Source organism: Spermophilus citellus, assembly GCF_964194105.1.
Source record: "Spermophilus citellus genome assembly, chromosome: 10".
In the NCBI taxonomy this organism is placed as follows: domain Eukaryota; kingdom Metazoa; phylum Chordata; class Mammalia; order Rodentia; family Sciuridae; genus Spermophilus; species Spermophilus citellus.
The window spans coordinates 23,950,352-23,965,453 of NC_138197.1; the positions used below are offsets into that span (position 1 = coordinate 23,950,352).

Genomic DNA, 15,102 nt, shown 5'->3' on the forward strand with positions numbered 1-15,102 from the left:
GGTCTAAAACTATCAAAATTTCTTGTTTGAGGTATGACTTTTAATTTAACATTTTCCTTTGATTTTTTTCCCCCTCCATCTTGTATTTTATAGACAGAGCCTGAACCTTCTCGTCGATTTTTTGTTGACCAGTGGGAGCTTTCTCTTAGTCTCCGCTCCTCCAACCGCCCTGCTTCTCCCTCCTCCGACTCCCTTCGACAGGTAGCACGGTCTGAGAATTGGCAAAACCATGTTTCCTCTGCAGCCTCTGCTCACTTCACTTTCACACATGCCTTCTGTCCAGAGGTCTTAACCTTGGCCTCTCTCCTGTAAGAAGCTAATGGCGTGTGTTTATATGTTTGAGGGTTACAGCAGACACATAAATTAAAGAGGCTGCTGGCTTTCACTGAATTGTATTTAACACTGCCAAAGTCTGTCAAAGTAAGCCTACTTTGATTGTATTTTAACTATATTCAATAATAATTTTTTTAGCCATTGGTTTTTTAAATTTCATATGCCTTTGTAATCATGTATTACATGTTGTAATGAAATCGCTTAAGCAGAATAGTGAATCTGCAGTATTCTGAGTGCCTCTTAAGCTGTAATCATGTGAGTAATGAATGCTGCTATTTCCCACAGTAGCACTGATCTAGCCATAGAGGAGTTTGTAGGGAGATTAGAGCGTCTTTTTGCCCATTCTGTTTGTGCTTCCTTTTCTTGAGCTAGTACCAGACTCTGCGGTACATATGTGCAGAATCACATGCATGTGTGTGGTGTGCTAGTGATTGCTATGCTTTGACTATTTTTTTAAGAACAGGGAGAAGGAAACTATCTGCTTTTCTTGCCAAAAGCAAACAACTTAAGTTTTCACCTCTGGGAGGTGGGGGGTACTTAGTGTTACACCACATTGCTGAGAATTGAATGTGACAAATGCCTTTACACATGAGCAGCCCCAGGCTGTAACTACTGAGGATGATGGTTTCTGGCCATCAGAGAAGGGTCTTGTCTGTGCAGTGGGGGCACAGGGGCTGTACAGTGTCCTGGCCACATGTTTGACATCTGGTCTACATTCACTTGTTTGCAACAGAATGAAAAAAAAAATGCAATTTTCTGTTCCCTCAATGTCAGCTACTAAATGATCTGCTCCACTTTGCCTGGTGTCTGCCTATCCTAGGCCTAAGTGTCTCCAATGTCCCTAATCTAAAGAAAGTTTAGATCTAAGAACCACTTGTTTTTTTCTAAACTACTAATGGTTATAGCTGTGAAGTTAATAGACAAATGGCTATAATCCTTGGAAATCTCCTTATTTTTCAGTTAAGAAATATGATTTCTCAGCTCCAGCTAAGCTTTGAGCTACGCAACCAAGTATTGTTTTCTCATTTGTGCTTCTGTTATTCCCAGATTTACATGAGTTAGCTCCCTCCCCATCCCCAGAGTACTTCTCTTTGCCCCTGCCCAGCCATGGCATATCCTGGGTTGGGCAAGGGCAGATAAAGGTTATCACCAGTAATACCAGAACTCTTACACATGCCTTTTTATGTATGTCTATTCAAACCACTTCCTAAGGGGGTTATTTACTTCTCCAAAATAACTACACCTACTGTGTTTCTGAGTCAGAATTAGATTCACAGCCTCCTGAATTTGTCAGGGATCCCCCTTGTTCCACATAATTCATGAAAAGAGAAGCACATAGCACATGGAAAGTGACCTGGATATGGAGTCCCTAAAAGATTGCCAGCAAGACTTTGCATTCCCAGGGACAGGCTCCAAACCAGGGCTGCCCTGGGTACCAGCCCGTGGTGTGAGCAGGATGGCTTATCATGCAGACATTTCTCCTTTTATTTCTTGAATATTGCCAGGAAGAGGATTGAATTGGTTGGATTTTCTTTTTCTTCTACCTTTTCAAATTCTAAAAATAATCCCCTTCTGGACTAGAAATACATTTTGACTTCTCAGGATTAAGAAACTTGTTTACATGGCTGCACTGTGTGGTTAAGATGCCCCACCCAGCCTAAAAGGCTTTGGCATTAGTGCCTGGATAGATCATAAGGGCTTTCTTATGCTGTTCTCAAGCCCCCATTAAATATCAACAGGGAAAATGGGCAGAGAAGACTTTTTTCAACAGAGCTCAGGAATGTCTGCTGCATGTAACAGTTGCTATATGAGTCAAGTGCTAACAAGGAAGATAAAGATTATCACCAATAATACCAGAACTCTTGACATCAGTCAATGACCCCAGTGGATTATCATTTGCAAGAATGAACTTGACTTATTTCTAAATGAGGAAGTAGTCTACCAGACTCTCTCCTTTACTCTGAAATGGTGGTCAGTGTGGACATCCATTGCTTGTGTGGAGTTATTCCTCTTGAATCCTTTGTGTGTAATTTGATTCACCAGGGTACGTGCCCTTCTTACTGTCTTCTGTGTTTTCATCCATTCTGCCTTTTAACTATGAAACTATGTATTCCAAAAATAAGATATGAAAGACCAAGTTCTCCCTGTGGAAAGATCATCTCCCAGAAATGCTGCTCCTTTCTATGCTGACCACCACCACCCCACAGAAGTAGACGCTGACACAGTGTTTTACTCACCACCATTTCTCTGCTTGTGGGCACTGTGTTGGCATGGTTTGCTGCTGCACCGTGTAGTCATTTTACACCTTAAAATAGTTTTTTCTTGTCTTCTTAATTTTTTTTCCTTCTCATTTCCTTTCATTCTGGTCATTCTATAATCTCCAACCAATAGAAGTATATAAAGATGTACACGGGCGGAGTGAGCTCATTGGCTGAGCAGATAGCCAATCAGCTTCAAAGGAAAGAGCAGCCCAAAATCCTTCTAGACAAGAAGGAGCTGGTAAGAGATATCTCAAGGGCACTGGTGCTAGCCTTCACACTGCTATGGGGGAACAAACCTGCTTTGTTCCAAGGAGCTTAGTAAATTGTTTGGCCGCTTGTGTTGGCATGTAATAATTTTTCAAGGTTGTCTGAATTTTGATAATTGAATGTTTAGAATGTTGTGTGGAAGAGCATTTGTACCTCTAAAAGTAATCACTCATAGAACACTCTAGTGAACACTGAATATGTATATACCAATGCTTCTCTCTAAAAAGAATTCTGTCAGAATGATTTGGTTTGATTAGGAAAATATAAACTTGGATCCTTTATCAGAAGCAAATTTTGGTTGTTGATTAACACTAATTCAGGCTTCACTTTGTACTGAGGGTTCCTGGGAAGGGCTTGTGTGTTATAACTACTGCAAGAGTGCTGCTGTTCTTCTGGAGAGCCAAAAGCAGAGCAAATGTGGCCCTTTAGCACTTGTAGTCTATCTCCAAATAAAAACACCTGGTAAGAGTCAGCTTCACCTAGAGAGGGGTTGTAAGCTCCAGGAGGGAAGACTGAGAGGCCTTGCCCTAACTCCTTCTCCCCTCCCCCAGGGCTCCATGAAGAAGGAGTTCCCACAGAATTTGGGGGGCAGCGACACGTGCTATTTCTGCCAGAAGCGGGTCTATGTGATGGAGAGACTGAGTGCTGAGGGCAAGTTCTTCCACCGGAGCTGCTTTAAATGCGACTACTGTGCCACCACCCTGCGCCTCTCAGCCTATGCCTATGACATTGAGGATGGTGAGTCAGTCTGCACCTTAGCCTATACCTAGAAACTGAGCTCAGGCACTTTTTTTGTCTATTTGAGCTGGGAACCTTAGGTCCTTTGTTGCTACATTCTTCTGTGTGCTTTTGTTATAGCTCTACTAACCCTTCCCACCTCTCCCCCTCCATTATTTCCTTTTTTCTCTGAAACGATTTCTTATAAATATTTTTTCTGAAGTCACCAGGATGTATCATAGTGTTACCCAGTAATTATGGTAATAAGAATGGCATGCATTTACCTAAATCAGTTCTCTGAGTTTACACTCCCTTGCTTTTTTACCTCATGGTGGGATCTTGAGGTAAAAGGACACAATATGGGGCTGGGACTGTAGCTAAGTGGTAGAGCACTTGCCTCACAGGTGTGAGACCCTGGGTTCAGTCCTCAGCACCACATAAAAACAAATAAGTAAGTAAAAAAGATTTTTTTTTTAAAAAAAAAAAGGACACAATATGGATAAGCCTTGTTGTCTTTCTGGTAGTGGGGTTACAGATATGTAGAAATTATGCTTCTTGCCTATAGTTGATGACTGCAAATAAAAATAGATCCCAGGCCCCTTAATACTCAAGCTTCTGCCCCTGGGAGCTGACTGAAATATGCCTGATGTTGCTTTCTCCCTCTGGCATCATCATCTTCTTGCCTCATGTTTGAGGAATGGACAGCTCATTGCCCAGGGATTTACTGTAGCATTGACTATTTTTACAATGGAAGGACCTTGGCCAGTGGAAGGTATAGAAGTGGGCAAACACTTCACAGAAACTGACAGATATTGGCCACTTGTAATCTGAAGATCCTGAAGGTTAATAGAAATAGGTAAATGCGGCAGTGGCAAGCCCTGCATCCATTCGTATAGGAACGGAAGGAACTTTGTGGGAGACAGTTTTACTGGTTCAAAATTACCAAAGAGCCTGGCACAGAGGCACACGCTTATAGTCCCAGCAACTTAGGAGGCTAAGGCAGGAGGATTGTGAATTCAAAGAGCCTCAGCAAAAGTAAGGTGCTAAGCAAAATAGGACTGGGGATATGGCTCAGTGGTCTGAGTTCAATCCCCGGTACCCCAAAAGAAAATTACCAAAGAGTCCTAGATTACTGGAATTCATGGGTTGGCATTAAATCTATTACATGATATGTGATTTATTGATTGAAAATATTACAAGATAATGTTATACAGAAGGGCCAATGCAATTAGGACGGTCTCCAGTTACCTAGGTTTTTCTAATAATGAATAAACAGGCCACTGTGCCAAAAGGAGCAAGAAAGGATCCCAAAGTAGTGAATTAAGAAAGGCTAACTGTTGAGCTGGGAATGTAGCTCAGTGGTACAACACTTGCCTAGCATGTGAAAGGCCCTGGGTTCAATCCCCAGCACCACCAAAAAAAAAAAAAGGTGGGCGGGGGGGGTGGGAGAAAGGTTAACTCTCTTTTATTATTATCATGGCACCTTCTACTCTTAACTGTGTTAGTAAAGAGCACTGTCCAAACAAAATTAAATAAAAAAAAAAAAGCATTAGCATTATTCAAGCTGGATGCAATGACACATGCCTATAATCCCATCAGCTCAGGAGGCTGAGACAGGAGGATTACAAATTCAAAGGCTGCCTCAGCAACTTAGTGAAGCCCTAAGCAACTTAGTGAGACCCTATCACAAAATAAATTATAAAAAGGGCTGGGGGTGCTGGGGCTGGGGCTTAGTGGTAGCCTACTTGCCTGGCATGTGTGAGGCGCTGGGTTTGATTCTCAGCAATACAGACCTTTATTAAAGGTCTGTCAACAACTAAAAAAAAAAAAAGTAAAGAGCTCTATCCAATTAGGAAAGAATTAAGATAGTTACTCAGGTAAGGAAAATAAATTTCATTATTTCTGTTCTACTTTTCCCACACCCCTGCTCTGTGTAATACCTTTGATTCCAAAGATGATGGTTGGCAGATGGAGCCCACCCAACATCTTGTAACTGTCCTTAGGTTGTTTTAGTTATTTTTTACCTTGGGAGATCCCTCAGGGTCCAGCCAGTTGGTCCATAGATTATTTTGGCTGTGGATATGTGCTCATCTTTGCTGTATTCTCTTGAGGATACAGATAAAGTCTAAATGTGCCTCCAGTAGCTTAAATTCTGTTTTAGTCAGTTTTCCAATTCCTGATATACTCAATTTATTTTAAAAAATTATTTTGGCTCACAGTTTTGAAGGTTCCAGTTCATGACCAATTGACCCTGTGACAACACATTAAGAGAAGGAACTGGGGGTCCACAATCCCTTCTTGGGGACACCCCCCACCAATGATCTAACAACCTTCCACAAGGCTCCACTTCTTTAAAGGTTCCATTACCTGCCAATAGCATTACCCTGGAAACCAAGCCTCTAACAACATGGGCCTTTGGAAGGACATTCAAGATCTAAATAGTAGCACATTCTGAGGGGACTGATGAGACAAGACATAGGAAGCAAAGTTTACAGTTGTAAAAAGGGTGTAGTTAAGGGCCAGGTCACATAGTGAATAGTATAACTTAAGTTCAGTGCAGGAGGAAATCGATCATGTTCAACAGCAGTTTGGAATGACTTAACCAACCTTCAGAAATGCATGTGAGAAATGAGAATTGGCTAGCAGAAGGGGGAGATGACTTTGCAGGCAAAAGGACAAGTGCCCTGATCCAGTGGCCATTAGCTGGCACAGGATGAAGCTAGCCTGCCAAGACATTATTCTAGACAGCCACAAGAGAGGACAGTGAGTCTACACCAGCTCACCAAATCTTAACCCAGATAGAATTTTCATCAAATTAGCCCCTTCAAAGGATTTCTTCTCTTCTGTCAGGGGACAGGCAGACTAGAAAATGGAATTAAATTTTAGGGGCATACTAAAGTATTAGCCTATTCTACACACAGGTTATTAAATGAAGAATCTAACTGAGATAAGAGAAATTATAACTCTGGAGAAAAGAAATAACCCAGGAATTGTGCCAGGTCCTTTAACACATAGCACATCATTTCATTCTCACAACAACCTTATGAGGTAGCTATTTTTTAGTTGTAATTTGCAAGTTCAGAGAAGTTATAAGTTGCTTATCCAATTTTATGCAGCTAATAAGAATTGGTTTGTACTAAATGACCTCTGAGATCCATTCCAGAGCAGGCCTTTCATTAACTCCAAACTGATGAATCGAGATTCATGTACTTAAAAGAGATGTCTGTGATTTGCCCTTGTTGCCGTTGAATCTGCCCTTCAACTCTTTAAAGGAAACAGTCTGTCCCAAACCAAACTACTCTTTCCCTTGCCAAATGCTAGCGTGTTTTTATTTGCTGTCAACTCTTGTTAAGACTCTAAATTAGATAGTATCTTGAGTTGTTCCATATCATCTTAAGGAGAGAAAACAGACTCCCAAGGGGTCTTATGAAGTCTCCAGGCCAGCCACTGCATCTTCTGCCCGGACCACTGCTTTCCCTGCCTCCACAATTGCCCCTTTAGTCTGCTTCCATAGAGCAACCCAAGGGATCTTCAAAAGGTGTTAGTCAGATCTTACCAATCCTTTTCTTACTTAGTACAAATAGAATGTGCGGTCTTTTCCAGGGTGAGAGAGCTTAGCATGTGTATCCTAGCCATCAGCTGTTACCTGACCCCAGTTCATTGTACCCCTCTCATAGTGGTCTTTTTCCCATTCTGTAAATGTGATAAAACCATTACTGTCTTGGGCCTTTGCCTTGTCTTCTCTGGAATAACGCCCCCACCCCCCGCCCCCAAGTCTTTGCTGGGTGGCTTTATGGCCTTGCAATTTCCACATGTCCCCTCCTCAAAGGCCTTCCCAGACCTCTAGCCACTCAGGTTCTGTCATACCCCATTTGGTGTCTCCACTACTGCCTCATTTTCATTCACACACCATCTGCCCCATCCAGAGAACTTGTCTGGAGGTTCTTCACTATTTAGATTGTACTTCTTACTTAAGGACACTCAATAAGTTGTTGAGCAAATGGATAAATGACCCTTATTCCCTTTTCTAGGCACTTACCTATTTATCAGGATTGCTTAATTTAGGTTATCTGTAAAAACCTTAATTTGTAGCTGATTTATAACATTAGCCTGGTTGTCTTTACTAATTGAGATAGACATCATAGCATAGTGGCTAAAAGTACAGGCTCTGGAGCCAGCTTCAAAGTGGGACACTTTGGGCAGATTGCTCAGCATTTCTGTGCCTTAGCTGGGAAAAGGTGGATAATAATGATACCTACCTCATTGGGTTGAGGATTAAATGACTCAATAAATGTAAAGCAGTTAAAATAGTGTCTGACACATGGTAAATGTTAGGTAAGAATTACTTTTATTAATCTAAAAAGCAAAAAGTGCTATTAAGGTTTGGAAAACGGTTTAAGAAGATATATTAATTGAGCACCTGAAACTCATAACATCTGATATCTTAATTATCTGATATCTTTATATCAGATTATTAAGATTATTATGAGATGAGTGTAATGTTTATTTCATATATGAAGAGGTAGTTGTAACAGGCTAAATATATACAACCACTGAGTGATTGATACAGTATTTGAGCTGAGATCTGATTTCAGAGCTCATACTTTTCACATAAAGTACTATCTTCCTAGAGAAAAGAGTTTCCTGGAATTTTCTTGGAAATTGCCTTTTGTTTTGGTTTTTGAGATTCATTTCTGAAACTTAAATTTCTTTATTAATTGAGAATACCAGAGAAGGGTTCCATGAAGATTCAGTCGAGTTCCATTGAGTTGTATTTTAAGATCTAGATTTCTACTTTAATGCAAAAGAATAATAATTTAAAAACAAAATTAACATAAGAAAAAATAGGAGACAGAAATTAAAATAACAATAATTGGCTATGGTTTTCTCATACTATAATAAACAAGACTCTTGGTTACAAGTAATAGAAAACCAAGTCAGATTCAAATATAAGCTTTAAATTTATGTCTTCCTTCCAGATAACAGCACCAGAGAAGGGCTGCCTGTTCTTCACCTATTTGCCAATTATGGTCCTAGTTACCCTGCCTTTAGTCACACACCAATTTCAGGGGCTTATATCCTGAGGAGGATGGTGGGAGGTAGTATTCTGGTTGACCAACCTGATTACATTTCTACTTCTATAGAGGGTAATGTCAGGCCACATGATTGATAGAGTCTATCAGAATTACATGGAGATGGGAAAGGTATTTCTTACAGAAGGATATTTTTAAAAAAACAAGTTGCATATGAACCAAGTACTAATACACTTTATCCTGTCCTTTTTATTGGTGACCAAAACTCACAAAAACAATATTGCACTGGATAGTGGGTGATGAAGGAGGTAAGACCTATGGCTGTAGGAGAGGGAAGGGGCAAAAGTAGACCAGTCAGAGTGAATGCCAGTGCTGCCCCAGCTCCTACAGCCTTTACGCCTCCACCCAGCACTTGCATTCATCCTAGCTTTCCCCAGAAATGCTACTCCCAGCTTTCATGTGACCACATCTTTGTTCTTTGTACACTGCCACTTTGTTAGCTAGCCCTGCCATGCAAGCCTCACATCTTTGCTGAGGGCACTGATTGGGTAATGGCTCAATGACCTTCACATAACCCAAAGAGAAGGTCCCACCCACTTCAGGCACAGGGGAGAGGAGGGCTGGAATCAAAGTTTAAAGGGAGGGATTGGCTTCCCTGAGCAAGAAAGCTGGGCCTGTGAAAGGGTGGGATGGTGGTGACAACATCCTGTGGCTGAAGTAGATGGACAGGAGTGTGCCAAGACCAGTGAGTCAAGTTCAGAACTACAGAGTTTTGCTTACTCGCTTTTCCCCTGCTTCTTGCTGTCTACAGGTAAATTCTACTGTAAACCACACTACTGTTATCGACTCTCTGGCTACGCACAAAGGAAGAGGCCAGCTGTGGCTCCTCTGTCTGGAAAGGTAATGACAATCCTTCCTATAAGTGGGAGAAAAGTGGTGGGTGGCACACCAGTTTAATTGTGGATCAGGGTTGGGACAGATGGGCTTGCTGGATGGTCATTGGAACATTGCCTGTCCCATGAGGGCCCAAGACGTGGTGGTTGCGTTCAATTTGGGGAGGGAAGCAGCCTTTCAGTCTGATGTTGTACTTTGCTAAGTAATGTCATATCCACCACCTGAGCTGAACTGAGGAATTATACTGATCCTCCCTTCTATTCACTCTGCCTTTGTAATAAATAAGCCTCTTTTTGAAAGGAGAATGCCCTGCAGCTGAGGATGAAGTCCTATTCCTTTTTCACATAGTTAGAACTCTCATCAAGAGAGGCAGTAGTGAGAGAAGAGGCATCCTAAGGAAGAGTTTCTTCCATTTCTTTAGCTCCTGCCTTAGGGCATCTAAGAGCAAATGGGAGCCACAACAATCCCTGTTCTTCATGCCAGAAAGGAACTTGACTGCAACATGCTCTGCCTGCTAACTTCTTTAATATCCTTGTTCTGCAAGTTACTTGTCTAAGTTCACTCGTTCGTTCGTTCTTTCTTTCTTCCTTTCTTTCTTAGCATGGTCCCTCTGCTTTTCTTTGTCAAGGTGACCTGAGTAATCCCTCCACTGCATGGACAGCACCTTGTCAGTATGCAGGCTGATTACTGCTGCTTTGAGAGGCTTCTTTTGACTGCAGAGGGACTGGTGGGAAAAGGTATACAGTTGGCCCTCTGTGTCCACAGGTTTCACATCTGTGGATTTAACCAACCATGGATGGAAAATAAAAGGAAAAAGATTGCTTCTATACCAAACACAAACAGACTTTTTTCTTGTACTAATCCCTAAACAGTACAGTGTAACAGCTGTTCCTATAGCATTTACATTGTATTAAGTATTATAAATCATCTAGAGATGATTTAAAGTACATGGGAGAATATGTAAGTTATGTGCAAATACAATGCCATTTTAAGGGACTTGATTATCCACAGATTTTGGTATCCAAGAGGGTCCTGGAACCAGTCCAGCACACCAATGGATGACTTGGGTGGTTAGAGACTTTGACTTCTAGTGACTTCTATGTGAATATGTCCTTGTTTCTTTAAAAAAAGACTGTGAGGTATATAAATCTTGGTTGACAAGAGATAGACAAACCAATCAGATTGTCATTACCTCCTGAGATTTGAGGGCTTCAGTCAGAGTCACTCTTCTTTTTCTTATGGACTCTCCCAGGAGGCCAGAGGACCCCTGCAGGATGGCCCCACTGCAGACACAAGTGGACGGGCCAGTACCATCACCAGCTCGGCTGAGAGAACTCCAGGTAGCCTCACTTCCTTGTTTGGCTGGGTGGCGCGTCACTCTCTCGGCCTCTGTGACAAGGCCAAGGGGATGAGCCAGCACCTCCAAAAGAACATTTCTTCATTTGGGCATCAAGTGGCCCAAAACCCTTTGGACTCCTTTTTCATGTGCCAGCTACTTGCATTTGGAGTCCCCTTTCTGTATGGCCTGTCAGAGGTGCTGGTACAAATCGGAGGGGAGTTTCGCTGGCAAGCTGTGAGCTACTAAGTGTGCCATGTGGTAAGCAGTATCATCCAAGTGTGGGAAATGTTTGTTCGGAGTCTCAGTATGGACACGGTAGCCCATCCTACATCCCTCAGACAGATCAGGGTGCAGACCCTCTGAAGGTAAACTGGAGTCTAGAAGAAGCTGCTGTGGTCAGCGACCCAGGTGAGAAGCCAAAGTTGCCAGACCTCCTTGTAGTTTTCATTCAGGACTCCTTTGACAGAGCGTCGAGTTATGTAATTCAGCCCTGTGGGCTGAATTTGTGTTCACCAGAACTTGAAATTTTTACATCTCATTTCCTGGTTAGGCATCTGGATAAGCTATCACTGTTCTCCTATTTGACCTGTAACCATTACAGGACATAAACTACCCTAAGAACTTTGGGGCTTTTGAGTTTGCAGTGAGGGTGAAAACCTGTCTGTCACACTTTCATTACTACTTCCTATGTCAGGACCTGAACAGCACCATTCTACCTCTAAAAACATTCTTGTTCTGGTCATCACAGAGTAGCACTGGGAGGACTCAGGGCACCCAGCCTGTGGAATAGAATTATTTTGCTTTTTTCCTTAAAATTGCCCCTCTAAGCCCCTTGTAAAACTAGCCTGTGAGATATATCCACAGTTCTGCAAACTGCTGGGAAGTCCCGAGGCTCCAAATTGTGAACTTCCTCCCATTCACAGCAAATATATCTCAAGCAACCATTAACAAACTCATGAAAATTAAAAAGTTATTGGCCAATGCCAGAAATCATGGAGAAGGAATAGGTAGTAGAATTTTCATGATGAAAAAAGTTATTCTTTTGGCCTTTCGATGAAAGGTACCCAGAGTTGCTTTTTTCCCATGCTAAGAAACTATTATGAGCCTTGGGGTGCTCATTCTGGGCAAGGGGGACATGCCCAGAGACTGGACACAAAGCCTTGGGGGCAGGAGTATGTTAAGTGCTCTACAGGTAGGACCAACATTTGAAAGCCATGTTTAAGCCAGAAAGGATTTTTAAGCCTTGTACAATCGTCAGACCCTTTGTGATCTTTCTCATGAAATATAACAGCACTGTGCAATTGATATGTTCTGAGCATGGGAGGTATTGCTGGCAGAGAAGAGTGATAGGGATCCAGATAACTGACTCTTCATTAGAATGTGCATTTAATCAGGTGGCAGCTCAACCTCATTAGTCTAGACCTTACTCCAGCAAAGATGGATTTTCAAAGGAACCCAACTACTCAGTAAAGCAACCCAAATTAAATTCCCCCCCTCCCCTCTTGGGTAAGGTATACAAACATTTCTTATAAAGAATGATAAGGTTTAGGTCATTCCTGAACAGGTTGGATTTGCCTGCTTTTCCATCTAGTTCTGGTTCCCTTTCTGACTAATTGAAGGCATAACAGATTTCAGATTTTTAGAAATTCTAAAGAAGTAAGGGTTCCACAGAGGAGAGAATGTTCTACAAAACAGGGAAAGAAGATAAGAGTTGGCAGTGCAGTTAAAGAATCAAAACAATCAAGAAAGAATCAGAGCCTGAGAACATCTCAGGCCCCATGGTTCTTGATTCTGAGGTAGATCATGGGAGGTAACCTATTATGGCATAGGTGGAAGATGTTGTATCTGGAAGGTACCCCAGCCTGAACCCCTAAGGTGAGGAAGTCAGGCACTGTCACCTCCCCCACCATTTAAAGTATTCTCTAGGCAAAAAGAAGGACAGAGAGTTTAGGGCTAATGGGTTTCCTTGATATCTGCCTATGGAGACTCAAGCTTTTGGAAGTTAGACCTCTGAGTCCAGAATATGCTCCAAAGCATAGTTGCTTTCCTTGTGAGCTAACTTGTGCTAGTCTCTGTAGAAAAGAGTTATGGCTGGTATTTGTAGTTGCCATGAAATAGATTTTTTTTCTCTTCTTTTATATATATTTCTTTCTTTAAATCCCAAACCAAAGCTTTGATTATTTAATAAGAATTTCTTTCAGAAAAGCTCAGGTGTTTCTGCATTCCAGAATGTGTATCATAGAGAACCTAGAACCTGAGTACACCTCCTCCACTGAACTCTAGACCAGAAAAGGCTGTGAGTGAATGAGGCTGATTCTGTTGTGTGACTAAGCCATCCTCCCTAGAACCACATGCCCCCGAAACTTACAAATGGAAAAACTAGACTAACAGTCAGCTAGTCAGTATTTGACCCTGCCATGCTTTTGCTTTGTGCCTCCTCTCTATTGTGGCATTTCTGTCTTCTCACTTGTGTTCTTTCCCCTTGTGCCAAAATAACTGCTGTTGCCCAAAAAAAAAAAAAAAAAAAAAAAAAAAATGCAATATAACCCACCAGTTAAAAGAATGCACTACAGGGGTGGTTTTAAGCGCTGTCTTTCTCTGGTACTGTAGTATAATTTAGTATGTATGTAACTGCTAGTATAATTTAGTGTGTTGAGGACATGGTTTACAGTATTTTTGTTTGTCATGTGTTTTAATATAGAAATTCTAGTTCTGTTTTCAAACCTATAAATGCTACTTTTCCAAGCTTCTTAGACTTACTGCTACAGATAGTGGACCTGGCACAGATTTTCTTCCTCTGGCCGCATAGTACCTGCCCCATCTTTAGAAAAATTTGGACAACAGCAGGCAAAGAAAGAAAAACCTCTAATGGGATTCTTTTCCCCTGGTACATGAGACCCTCGGTTGCAGTTGTTTTGGATTCTTTTTATCTAGAGGAATTCCCTTTTTACCTTCTATCATGAATAACCAAAAATGAAGCTAGGGATTGTGTAGTAACAAAGGAAGAAAAGAAATGAACTTTTCTCCCAGAATTAATCATCTGAGAATACATGCAGTGCAGACAGCAGAGAACAGGTGTGAGAAGCATGCCAGTTGTCTGTCGATTTGTGAAGATTGTTTTAATAAAGAAGTTGCAAGGTTACTATTGGCAGTCTCCTGCTCCCTGTCCCCAGACACCTCTCGTGTGATAACCTTTGGATTCCATAGTTTAGATCCAGATGGGCCATTAAGAATTGCAGGCATTGGCAGAATAGCCAAGCAGTACAAGGAATTCATTCAATTCTGGGTTTCCTGCCTGGCAGAGGGAAGTTAGGAAATCTTCTTACAGTTTACCAAGTCCTCTTCCCTTAGGCATTTTTGGAAAACCAAGTAGAAAGAATTCTGTAATCTAGCCTTCTTCCTTAATCCTATCCCAAAAGTCATAGTTGAGTTGATGGTAATTTATGAATGTTTTATATATATATACATATACACATACATATCTACATACATATATATATACATACATATATATACATATATGTATATGTAAGGTTCCATTTCATATATGTGGATAAATATTGATTTATATATTGTGCCCCAAATAATAATAGTGATAATGAAGCTATTCCTAAAGCTTTTCGTTCCTTGGTTCTGGAAAGGGAGCTTTTACACTGGGAATCTTGCCTCTGGTTAGGATTTTGAGGAACCACAGCAGACCAAAAACAGCATACCATATGGAAGTGGAGATTTGGGAAACTGGGTACGTCAAAAAAAATGAGCAGCATTACACACACACACCCATCTCATATAATTGATTCAGGAGCAACAAAGAACCAAATGCCCCCCACCTTCCCTCTGTTTTACTTTCAGGCTTGTGTATTGGCTCCACTAGGTTAGTTATTTCCACTTTCTACTGCCTTTTGGAGTTTGCTGTGTGTCTGGCTGCTTCCTGCAAAACAGTGGAACATTCTTAGGTACTCCTAAAAGAGGCCCCCAGGTCCTTGCAGGGCTGGCCAATGAGTTAAGAGGTTTACTCCCCCTCCCCCATTCACTTGGGGTAGAGACAGCAAGCAGAATTCCCTTGGCAATGGTACAAAGAAGCCAGAGCAAGGGAGAGTTAGCTGTGCCAAGGAACATGTCACCTGTCCACTCTGACTTTCCCTAAACCCTTTATTTTTGCCCTTGTTTTTAATCTGTGCTGTTGTGAGTTTTTGGTGTGTTTCTTTGTGAGTTTTTAATTTAATTGTGTAACTTTGCTTTTGCCGTTACTGTGAAA

The 15,102-nt window shown here is 41.5% G+C and overlaps 1 protein-coding gene across 32 annotated transcripts in view; it reads left to right on the forward strand.

Annotated features, from left to right (window-relative positions):
- The window catches only part of MICAL3 (microtubule associated monooxygenase, calponin and LIM domain containing 3), a 200,046-nt gene that overhangs the window by 113,336 nt on the left and 71,608 nt on the right, over positions 1-15,102 (forward strand). For 22 of the 32 annotated variants that reach the window (XM_081310961.1, XM_081310955.1, XM_081310944.1 and 19 more), the window contains 5 exons: positions 94-201; positions 2,725-2,832; positions 3,413-3,599; positions 9,423-9,511; positions 10,758-10,845. In XM_081310961.1, the coding sequence (XP_081167087.1) occupies positions 94-201; positions 2,725-2,832; positions 3,413-3,599; positions 9,423-9,511; positions 10,758-10,845 (580 nt within the window). Of the gene's footprint in view, positions 1-93; positions 202-2,724; positions 2,833-3,412; positions 3,600-9,422; positions 9,512-10,757; positions 10,846-15,102 lie in introns of those variants that run through there. The other 10 variants (XM_081310954.1, XM_081310957.1, XM_081310967.1 and 7 more) reach the window with 3 other exon arrangements.